General features: G+C 36.3%; 1 protein-coding gene across 1 annotated transcript; it reads left to right on the top strand.

The window, feature by feature from the left end:
* The first annotated feature begins 1,899 nt into the window (after nucleotides 1-1,899).
* On the top strand, nucleotides 1,900-4,366 carry LOC101309043 (endoglucanase 11-like). The gene is made up of 5 exons (XM_004295798.1): nucleotides 1,900-2,115; nucleotides 2,203-2,415; nucleotides 2,776-2,976; nucleotides 3,123-3,377; nucleotides 3,758-4,366. The coding sequence occupies exons 1-5, from the start codon at nucleotides 1,900-1,902 to the stop codon at nucleotides 4,364-4,366; spliced, it is 1,494 nt and encodes a 497-aa protein (XP_004295846.1).
* Nucleotides 4,367-12,771: the final 8,405 nt, after the last annotated feature.

Below are 12,771 nucleotides of genomic sequence, written 5' to 3'. Positions count from 1 at the left end.
CTACTCTCTCTCTCTCTCTCTCTCTCTCTCTCTCTCTCTCTCTCTCTCTCTCTCTCGTCGGTGACTTCCATCACTGATACCGACGAGATAAGACCTTGTTTTTTTCGATTTCAAGTTGAGACCTTCTATATATTGGTTTGATATGTGTTTGAATTCTTTGAATGCGTGAGTGCATTTTTGCTTGTTTATTTGGATGAAATTGTTTGCATTTAGAGCCTAATCTATATGAAAATGATCGATTATGGTTGATTATTGGAGGTTAGTAACCTGATTATTGGGGTCTTATTGGGGTTAGTAACTTGATTATTTTCTGGTATTTCTTCGTTTGAAATACATTAAGCTGAAATAAGTTGATTATTGGATGTCAGTAACCAAGTTACTGGAGGTCAATAACTGATTATTAAGGGTCAGTAACTGAGTTGCTGATAACTGGAATCCGGCGATCAGAGAAAATCTGAATTATTGGGGGTCAGTAACCGAGTTACCGGTGATCGGAGAAAATGTGAGTTATTGTGGGTCAATAACCGGCGACCGAAGAAATTCCAGTAACCGGTGACCGAAATTCGACGACCGGGGAAGTTCAGCGATCGGAGTTCGGCAATTGGTGACCGAAGTCCAGTGATGTTCCGGCCAAGTGTTCTCTACGTCGAGAATCTGTTATAATTCTAGATACAAGGGCATTTTGGTCTTGAAATAATGGAAACTGTGGCCAGACACATAAGTTTTGATTATTTGGGCAAAAGAAGTCATTCCAGTGAGGACACTTAAGTCGACGACTAGTTGAGGATTTTTCTGTTTATGATTTAAAAGACCCATTTTTCGATCACATTTTGACATCTCATCCATTCAGTTTTTAGGTCTATATGAGTATATTATTTATACAAATTTTCAGCCAAATTGATGTTCGTTAAGGTAACAAACTAGATCAAATTAAATTAATGGACGAACCAAATCTGTTAAATATGAACCGTTCAAGTTCATAATTGGTAAATTATATTTATGAATGCCTTAAAGATTTTCAATATGGCTGAAAATTTGCAGAAATAATCTACTCATAAATACTTATAAACTGAACGGTCAAGATGTGGATATAAGATCGAAAAGTTGGATATGCCAAAAAGTCATCAACTAGTCTTTAACTTAAGGGTCCTAATTAGAATGACTTCCTTGGGCAAAAAGAGGAAGACCTTGTATTGGAATGAGCTCTCTAATATTAGATTCATTAAAATGGGCTAAGAGGAGGATAAATTAGTACTAAATTGACATTTTTCTAATATTAAAACATATTTAAATTAAAAACTTATTTAATAAATAATATAAATCAAAATTTAGTTGAAATAGAGAGTATGCGTAGTGAGATTTCTAAAGTGGCTAGCCAAAATAATTTTTTAGCTAATTTTAATTAAAATTTGATTACAAAATATATAATCAACATTGTTAAAGATGCTCAAACATAGCCAGTGAGATTGCGAAATCAATCAAGCCACATGGTTGGAGAAGTTATGAGGTTTCAAGTATTACTTTTAAGCGTAAAATTAAACAATTACTTTCAAGTATTAAGCTTTGAGAAGTTATGAGGTTGTTCTCAAATAAGACAATTACTACCAGAAGTTATGAGGTTGGTCCCGACCGCAAATACGTATAAGGAATATAATTTTCAAAAGTATCAGTAAATACAATACCATATTGGCAGATTAATTTCTCTTTCCGTTCAAGAGATTTAACTACATATCTGGATTTCCAAATCAAAATCAAGCGACGACTCTTGCTGAAGTCAACCAAATCAAATCGGGTCGCACAATCTGAGCTCAGGTGCTCCCGACCTCACCCAATTATCATGCAATATAAATAGGCACGAAGCGAGGGATGTGAAGGAAAAGAGAGAAACTCGATCATACTATGAAGGAGGACAAGAAGCAAAGTATTGTCCTCCAGAAATGGTGTGTTCTACTCTCCATATTTGCTCTCTTTCCCTTCTCTCAGTCCTTCAACTATAGCGATGCTCTCACCAAGAGTCTCCTCTACTTTGAATCTCAGCGCTCCGGTCGCTTACCTCACAACCAGAGGGTCATTTGGCGTGATCATTCCGGCCTCAACGATGGCATAGAACAAGGAGTAAGTCTGTCCTTTATTTCATTTCAACATGACCCTGTACATATCATATGAATGGTTAGTTATTTGTTCGATTTGATGTAATTTCAGGTGGACTTGGTGGGAGGTTACTATGATGCTGGTGATAATGTGAAATTTGGTTTGCCAATGGCGTTTACTATAACGATGCTTTCTTGGGGTGTCATAGAATACGGCAAAGAGATAACGGATTCCGGCGAGTACAGTCATGCCCTTGAATCTATAAAATGGGGGACAGACTATTTCATAAAAGCTCATACTCATCCAAATGTTTTCTGGGCGGAGGTACGTAATACTTTGCCGGAAAGCTAGCTTATCTCTTCGGACTGATATTTTGGTGGTTTTTTGGTTAGATATGTGGTACATTGTCACATTTATTTACGCTGTGGTATGAAATGGGGTCAGGAAGCCAGAAAAAAAATATATTATGTTTTCTGACCAAGATGTATGCTATGTTAAATGAATTGTACGTCTTCAATGTGGTGCAGGTTCACAGTAGTCTCAGTAATGTTTGAGTTCAGTGAGTCATTTAGTTGAGTTGGTCACTGATTTCCCTTTGAGTTATGTGATTTAAATCACGGTGTCTGAATTAAGTAAAACTCAGAGTGCTTGGAATGTGTCTCACTCGCGGTTTCTTTTGTGTAGGTGGGCGATGGATTCACGGATCACTATTGTTGGCAAAGGCCAGAAGATATGACGACGTCTCGGCAAGCCTACAAGGTCGATGAGAAAAACCCCGGATCAGATATTGCCGGGGAGACTGCCGCAGCAATGGCAGCAGCTGCCATTGTGTTTAGGAAAACAAACCCACATTACTCAGGCCTCCTTTTAGACCATGCAAAACAGGTAACTTACTCAATGCGAATTTGTACTATTTAGAAATGTATAAGGTTGGTATACTGGTTACCAAGTATATTGGTTTTGGTCATTATATACTTGATTATACATAAATTTACTTATATGATAATTAAATTTGAATTGGTTGTTGGCAGTTGTTTGAGTTTGGTGACAAATATAGAGGCAAGTATGATGAGAGCATAAAGGTGGTTAAAGGCCACTATACATCTTGGAGTGGATACATGGATGAGTTGCTCTGGGCAGCTATTTGGTTGTACAAGGCTACAAACAATGAAGATTATTTGAACTATGTTTTGACCAATGCTCAAGCTTTTGGTGGCACCACTTGGTCCATCACAGAGTTTAGCTGGGATGTTAAGTATGCTGGTGTTCAAATCATTGCTTCAATGGTAAATGAGTACTTAACCTTGACCACTAGCATATGATGTCAACAATAATATATGCCTAAAATGATTTGAATCTCATTTCCAATCACATCACTAATTAACAAAAGCGAGAACACAATTACTTGTGTAATTGAGAAGGTGTAATTTAAATTCAAAAAGGTGGTGTTTAATTTCATGAACAATCACTCATATTTGCTTAGTATTTTAGATCGTAATTTAGGGTCAATACATGTTTATACAATGCCTCAATTACTGCTGATTTATTTCCTGATGGGATAAAAAGTTCCTGTACCTGCCATTGGATTGGTACTCTCTAATCTTGTGTTACAATTGTTTTTGTTTTACTTAATTCCTTAACCTTCATGTACGTTTTCTTTTCCCAGTTACTCAAGGAAGCAAAGCACAAAAAGCACGAGCACACACTGAAACAGTACCTCTCAAAAGCTGAGTACTACATGTGTTCTTGCCTTGGCAAGAACAACAACACCAACGTGCGACGCACCCCAGGAGGCTTACTGTACATCCGCCAATGGAACAACATGCAATACGTTTCAACTTCTGCATTTCTCCTCACAGTTTACTCTGATCATCTCCAGGCCACTCATCAGAATCTGAACTGCGACAAAGGGCAGGTAGGCCCTGACGAAATGTTAGCTTTTGCCAAGTCACAGGTTGATTACATTTTGGGGTCTAATCCAAGGGGCTTGAGCTACTTGGTTGGGTACGGTCCAAACTACCCTCTGAGGCTGCACCACAGAGGAGCATCCATTGATTCGTATAAGAGGAACAAGGGATTTATTGGGTGCACGCAGGGATATGATAACTGGTATGGAAATAAGGATCCGAACCCGAATGTGGTTGTCGGAGCATTAGTTGGTGGCCCGGATGGAGATGATGGATTCAGGGATGAGAGGTGGAATTACATGCAGACAGAGGCATGTACTTACAATACTGCAACACTGGTTGGGGTTTTTGCTAAGTTGCATGGGTAAGAAGGTGATGGCTGTCTGTCTCCACATCAACCTCTAATAGCTACTAGTTAGTATAGGACATGCAAATATATAGAACTTACCCGATGTAGAGTCATTCATATACATTGCAAAGAAACATACACAGGGGGATGATAAATAAAGCAAGTTTTCAATTATATGATAATTGTGTTGCAATTTCTTTTTCTGTTAAGGGTACAGCCCTCGATATGAGCAATCAATTTATTTGCTTTCATTCTCCAAAAACAAAGTCGAAGAGAAAAGGTTGAGAGAAAAAAGAGGCCTCCAATTTGCGAGGCGTAATATTTACCAAACAGTTGAGCATGTTTTAGTTCAAATTTCTAACAATTAGATTAGCATGTTTTTTATGGGAATGATGTCTTATGGAAGGGGGTTATATTCCGGCCTATGAATATGATTCAATGGGTGATAAAATTGCTTGAGGCCTCGTGTGCAATGGCAGTGTCCTCCAATTTGAAGTCTCATGATAAATGTTGATGGGGCGTTTTCTAAGTGTCTGGGAGTGGAGGGATCCGAGTAGTAGCACGAAATGATTCTGGTATGAGTATTGCTGTCTTGGTAGACCTTTTCTACATGCACACTCAATTCTCAATTCTGAACATGGAAATGGAGGCGTGTACAGCTGGTCTTCTTCTTGGTATTCAATGACTAAAATACCGAAGATTGTGGAAATATTGATGGTTTGAAAAAAAAAAAAAATTAATGATTGATATATCAAGAAAATATCGAATATCGATGAAAATTTTACTAAAATTTTATATAAATGTTGTATATTCGACTAAAAATAGACTAAATATTAAATATCGGAAAAATATGAAAATCAATATCGATGCTTGTAAAAACGGACATATCGAGGATATTTTATGACATGTTTACTAACCTGGAATGTAATTGAGAGTGGCGGAATTGATTCCGCGATGAGTGAATTTCGGCGTTTACTAACATGTTAAGGTATTGGAATGGGTGTGGGTCCCACTTACTTATCAGGAATCAAGAACCGATTCCTTACGAACCTCCTAATTTGATACCCAAAGGGGGAGATGGGTATCAGAATCAAGCTTATCGAATCAACTTTTTCTCCTTAAAATATCCTCATATAATTATATAATATTTCCAAATTACCCAACCCTACAAATATATATTTTAGTAAGAGTATTTTAGTAATCAAACTAGTTTTAATTACAATTTCAAATGGTAAGTAAATAACATCAATCATAATTATTTAAGGAAATTATATTTTCGTTATTCTGTTATGTGTCTTGCCGTAATACACATAGGATTAGTTAATAAGTTTCCCCTTATTAGAATAAGCAAGTTACAATATTGATAGATCTTCTAAATCCTTCGGGAGACTCTATGTAATACCTATAAATAGGTCTTTCTATCAATGAATGAGTAGACCATTATTGTCGTTATATGTTCTCCTCTACAAGCGCACAATGATGGGTTATTTATGATGAATATTGTCTTTGAATCAAACATGAGCATCCGACTATAGTCTACTTATATAAAAACCTTGACAAACGGTATCTTTTATGCCACTTTGATGAGCTAGTCTTTCCGTCGTTCGGGAGACTCTATGTAATCCCTATAAATATGTTTTTTATTAATGAATGAGTAGACCGTTCTTGTCGTTATTTGTTCTCCTCTACAAACGCACAATGATGGGTTATTTATGATGAATATTGTCTTTGAATTAGACATGAGCTTCCGACTATAGTCTGCTTATATAAAAACCTTGACAGACGAATCTCTTTTATGTCACTTTAATGAGCTAGTCTTTCCGTCGTTCGGGAGACTATGTAATGCTTATAAATAGGTCCTTCTATCAATGAATAAGTATACCGTTATTGTCGTTATATGTTCTCCTCTACAAGCGCACAATGATGAGTTATTTATGATGAATATTGTCTTTGAATCAGACATGAGCTTTCAACTATAGTCCGCTTATATAAAAACCTTGACATGTGATCTCTTTTATGTCGCTTTGATGAGCCAATCTTTCTGTCATTAGGGGAAGATAAGAACAAGACTGTTCAAGTAGAACGACTTAGAATTGTCGTGGTTTATCCCTACTGTGTCTCATCAAGTTCCTAGAGTAAAATGACGAGATTACATACACATGTTGCAAATATGCCTGCAAGGATTGATGTCCGGATTACAAGACATGTTGATGTCCGGATAAAATGACATGTCGTCACCCTAGAGGTGTCACTAGGCCGTGGCTCCCACAGTTTAGGAGGAGGCCACTTGGTTTGATAAATACTCGCTAAGAATGAATGCGAGTTTGGCACAACTTGATCCTTTGATTAATGATACTCATTCGTCTGTTATTTATGGATTATGGTCATCATTGGGGGACGCATCAATATCAATACCAATCCATATAGAGATCTCTACACTTCGAAATTACATTGGTGTATATGATGACGTGGTTTAATGAGTTTGATATCGAACCATATTTCGTTGAAATACCAACGTTGTAGATTAGATTAAATTGAAAGACGCGATTCAGTTTAAACAAAGAGATAGTGTTTTGGTCAGGTGACGTCGACACCGTAAGGGTAAAACCTATCAGTTATGTCTTTGTTAGAAAACGTAGTGAGAAAAAGAGGTTAGACTCACCTTCTGGCGCAAGGTCTCTAATAAACGTCATGAAATCGACTACGATGAGATATACTCTCATAATGGATGTCATTGCACTCCACTATCTTGTCAGTTAAGTAGTTTCTGTAAAACTGAACATGCAGCTTGTGGTCAAAACTTATCTATGTTGGGAACTAAGAGATGTACATAAAGATCTTGAACAGATCAGTTTTCACCCAAATCAAGTGGCTTCTGACCACGGAGCGCATTTGCAAGGTATGCTAAGTCTCTACTTGATTTGGGAAGGAATATGACAAATTATGCCTCTTTGCGTGTAATACCTAGATGAATCGTGATGAACTCTTGTTAAACTAAGAGGTGCCACTGATCCAAAATAAAGAATGAAAGGATCTTGGGAATACTTGGTCTCGAAAGTGAGGACCGTTATTGATTAAGGTGACAACTTTGAGCTGTGGATTGGTTGGTTAAGGTGTTTAATTGACAACTTTGAGATTACGGGTTCAAACCTCACTGACATATGTAAGGTGTGTGAGTTATTAATAAAATATTTTAAAAATTTAAAAAAAGAAAAAAAGAAAAAAAAAGTGAGGACCGTTATTGATGATGCTTATTCATCAGTCGGCTTAAGGTAAGCTAGAGAATGATAAAGTTATGCCTATATGTATCCCTTGATCGGTCGTAGTTTTGAGAAGACTCGTTTTGTCCATATGACGAAGAAGTCTTGGGAGAAATTCTCCATCTAAGTAAGGTAGCTCATTCATGTACTTGTCACAATATGATCGACTCGACATCTCATTCACTATAAACTTGTAAGGCCAAGTTCTCCTTAGTCATTCAACTCTCTAGCGATCGAGCAGCTTCGCTCACTATTTGATGAGTGTGAAGGAATATCAAGGTAATGGCCGGATGCACCCATGCAATTGTATGAAAAGTTTAAGCTTATTCTATCCCTACAAAAAGACACAACAAAGACGAAATCAGAATCTGCCCAGTTTTGTAGGTCAACTTCCACGTGACCTACATGATAGCCCACTCATTGTAAAATGGTGAAATTGGTACCATTGCAAAGGTCTATGTGTCTATTTTCCAAAGACACCAACCATTTGATCACACCTATCATATTGAGTGAGTTATGGCTATTTTCATAAAGTAGGACGAATCTGTCCGAGAATCTGTTTTTGCAGAACAGTCAACTTCGACAGAGCTTTGTCATTAGCTCAAGATGAACTAGCTTATGGACCTTATATGGTTGGAAAACTACGGGTGTCTAGTTTCCATAACGTTTTACAGTTCGTCCATACCTATTGTATCGAAGAAGTTATGACTGTTTAAGTACACGAAAGACATGCCACACATGAATCTGATTTTCAATGCGAACTTATGTTTTGAGTTATTTGGCAACCTTCTTCTTATAGATCAAAATAATGGTAAGTATAGCAGGTCTAATCTAAGGATAATGTGGCTGGATTTAATGACTAAATCGTTGCCCAAGTCTACTTTTGAAGTATGTGAAAAGTATTAGCTTGTGCCGTTTATCTGAACTCCGAGATTGAGTTACCAATAAGGGGAGTCATTGTGTAGACATCAAGGGGAGTCTACATGCATCACATGTTATCTTCAAATGTAGTTGGTTTGTTGTGCTCTTTTTCCTTTCATCCAAGTATTTTGTTTTATCCATGAGGTTTTTGTTTTACTTGGTAAGGTTTTTACCAAGGTAACACCATAAGCACCGTAACGTATTAGGGACGCAACACAAGGGGAGTGTTTAAGAAAATTATATTTCCGTCCTTCTGTTATGTGTCTTGCCCTAATACACATAGATTGGTTAATCCGTTTCCTTATTAGAATAGGTTACAATATCGATAGATCTTCTAGATCATTCGGAGACTCTATGTAATGCCTATAAATAGGTTTTTCTATCAATGAATGAGTAGACCGTTATTGTCATTATATGTTCTCTTTTAACAGTAATTAGTTTCATTCATGTTTTGATTTCTTAGTAAGTAAACAAAAGAATGGAATGAAATATTCTCATATTGATTTTTGTTCATACTGATTCTTGTTCATATTAATTCTTGTTGATACCGATTCATGATATTTTATATTCCAAGTTAGTAAATGCACGTGCCCTTAGTCCTTACCATACACCGAAAGCAATCTGCTATTCTGGTTGTTGTTCTGAAGAGTGAGGGGATTGACTTCTCTGAGGTAAGTCGGGTTATTAAAGAATGAAGATTGCAAAGATTAACTTTTTGTTTTTCAATTTGTCAGGGTTTGATATATTTTCCATTGATAATTTGTGGATAGGGAAGACTCCTGCTATCATTCAAAATGTTCTCTACATATATATTATACCTTATATATGTATAATTGCATATGGAAAGTGTAGGAAAAAAATAAGGAATAGCAAGTCGGTTATTAATTTCCATCAAAGTTTTCAGATTTGAAGACAGTATATATTACAAAGAAGCATATAAACATCATAGGTTTGCTTAGCACTGTTGGCTAAGTCGTTTGGGAGCAAACTAGCCAAGCGAAGTTCGAAACTCGCTGCACCCAATTTCTAGGTTTTTGAGTTGATTTTTGGTTCATTAATTGCCATCAAAGTTATCAGATTCAAAGGCAATATATATTACAAAGAAGAATACAAACATCAGACGCTCACTTAGCACTGTTGGCTAAGTCGTTTGGGAGCAAACTTGGCAAGCGAGGTTCGAAACTCGCTGCACCCAATTTATAGGTTTTTGAGTTGATTTTTGGTGGGACCAAAAATCAATCGCTTTGATGACGTGGCGCTGTTTTTGTCAGATTTCGAATATTTCGGGGAAATATCGAAAATATCGGACGAAAAATTATGGAGGGAGAAAGAAATATCGGGACATGAGAAAAACAAAATTTTGTCAGATTTCGAATATTTCGGCGAAATATCGGGAAATATCGAAAATATCGGACGAAAAATTATGGAGGGAGAAAGAAATATCGGGACATGAGAAAAACGAAAATTTCGCCAATATTTCGGCGAAATTATCGATTTTTTCTTCCTTGCATAGAACCTTATTCGCTCTACTCTCCGGTGGTGAGTCTCCTTACTCGTACTGTATCATCTTCTTTTTATGGTAGTAGCTGGTTACGTGAAGATAAACATGACACGTTCAAAGATTTTTACTGACACATTGTATTGCACATTTTTTTATCGGACCCTTAATCATATATATCGAAAGTTTCACCATATAAAAAATTCAGAAATTCCCGAGCACTAAAATATTCCTCTAAACGATCTCACATAATCTCAATAAATTTTCTCGGGCTTCAAGCACCCCTCTCTTACTTTCTTCTTGAAGAAATGGATAAATTCCATTAGGCATAAGCCAATACGATCAATGGGTCATGTGGGAGTAAAACTCCAATACAAGTCCTATGCCTGGACAAGCAGGCTAGGAGAAAATCTCTGATACAGCTCAAAGAGCACTTTTCAAAATGGGAACAACTGCACTAGAAAGTAAATAACCTACACAACCCAAAACAAAGGTACCATATACATTAGTTTGAGGCCTAAAGACCTTTTCGTGTACCTATCCCCCACTGTGTAGACTAATTACCTTTGATTGATCTCCCCACTCTTACTCATATTTCTCATTTATAACAAATAAAATAAAATAAAATTAAAGAATATTGTTATGAATTGACTTAGGAGAAATTTTATTCATACATTTCAAAATACTAGCTAGATACACATATCCCACCTTTTAAAAAAAAAAAAAAAATTTAATAGTTTTTTTTTTATCAAATACACAATAATGTGCTACAATCTGTGAGTAAACTCACGACCTCTCACTTAAAAGGAGAGATTTATGTCAATAAACCAAATAGTATTGAACTTAAAGAGATATCCCACTTAATACATTTATACACATGCATATCCCACTTAATACACTTATACACCACATATCAAATTGATTATTTCAACATTTCAATCTTGAACTTAAAGAGATGTATATTTTGTCTTTTATAATGTGTGAATAAAATTTCTTTTGACCTAAATTAATAAATAAAAACGACCGTTATAAAAATAAACAATGTTCTGACATATATAGTACTCTAATAGGTAAACTCATCTCTAATCAAGATGCCAAATTTTTGTAATGCTCAGCGAATAGTACAAAGAATAAATCACCAATGAGCGACTAGCAAAAGGAATTACCCCGTATGACTACTAAACCCACCAAACTATAAGTAGGTCCCTACCAATCAAAAGTATATCTGCATTCTCAAAACAGCTTATAACACTTTATTTATTTACAAGAATTGTATATGTAGAAGCCCTGATCTTAACAAGAGTGAAGTAGATAAAAGAGGTTGCAACCGAATAATTTAAAGGTTGCCTCTGATTCACGAACAACATAGGGATTCTGTTAGAACAAATTAGTGGGTATGGATCATGAGAGAGTTTATATTTCTAAGACACGTTGTAGCAACACTTTCCTTAAGACAATATTTGCCCACTATCAACTATGTAAAGGAGTTTTATCAAATATATCTTTAGGATACAATGAAGCCCAACACAAAGTTGTTGTTGGTCTTAGTTTTGCACCCACGAAAACCAACCTAAATACTCAAAATAAGATTTACAAGATGGCTTAAGGTTACTAGAAACTAATTGTGCACTATAAGTTTCTAATAGTTTTATTTGTATAAAAATATGAAGATGGTGGATATTAGAGGCTTAGATCTTCTCAAGATCTTCTTGTCATTCACTAAAGAATGTTGTGACTTATCTAATCTTAAAGAGAATGCATCATCTATATAGAAGTATATGTACCCCTTCAAATGGTAAGGTACATTTTCACTTGTACCATTCGATTTTGGTCATATTACTTCATTCAAACAAATCCAAAAGGTGTAAACTTTTTTGAACAAAGGACGTTAGCCTATTTTTATTAATCACAACTTGAAAGTAATTACAACAGCATGAACACAATCCGCCTGTGGAGCTACGTAAGAAATGAATCCTGCAAAACTACCTAGTAGTGCCCACCCTTGCCAAAAGGTCCACCCTTGCCAAACCCTAGCAGTGCTCGTTACCACCTCAATGCAACCTTATGAACCACTACGTATACATGCACTACTGCGCCCTTACCAAGAGCGCAACTAGTGCCTCTCGCTTCATTGACAACACTCCAGCTCTCGAATCCTTGCAGGTTTTTACTAGCAACATATAGATATTGCAGGTCCTCAGTACTCACACCAATCGATCAATAAGAGACTCGTGAATGTTGGTGCTCAAAATTGAACGGAGGTTTCACTCAAAACAATGCCTTGCCATACACCGACCCTCATTAACATTTCCAATATCTATAAATGTTCGCAAACGCATGAATCAAAAATGGGATCATTCTCATATTTACAAGCTAGCCATAAGAGTTGTGGATAGTGAGAATTGGGATCATTCTCATATACACATATATTAGCAAGAAGACTTATCGATTCCTCTATTTCTATTCTTCTTCCAAGTCATAAGAGTTATGGATAATTCTCACTATACGCTTATTTGATGATGAAAAAGAACGAAATAGGAGGCTTATAGATAATTCTTCTTTCAAGAAATAGTGGCCCTTTTTTGTTGTGAAGACTTATTGATCCATCCACAATTGAAGTTGAAGGGACCCTTACCCTTTGGCCACGGTTAGGTGTTGATGAGTCTTGTTAGTCGGCTCTCCCTTTATGAGCTTCCAAGTAGCTGGAACAAGGACACCCCAATAATGACCAATAATGAAAACTAC

This window comes from Fragaria vesca, linkage group LG3 (assembly GCF_000184155.1).
Source record: "Fragaria vesca subsp. vesca linkage group LG3, FraVesHawaii_1.0, whole genome shotgun sequence".
NCBI lineage: Eukaryota > Viridiplantae > Streptophyta > Magnoliopsida > Rosales > Rosaceae > Fragaria > Fragaria vesca.
Note: the sequence above shows the minus strand (reverse complement) of the source record. Positions and strands in the feature narration are given on the sequence as shown.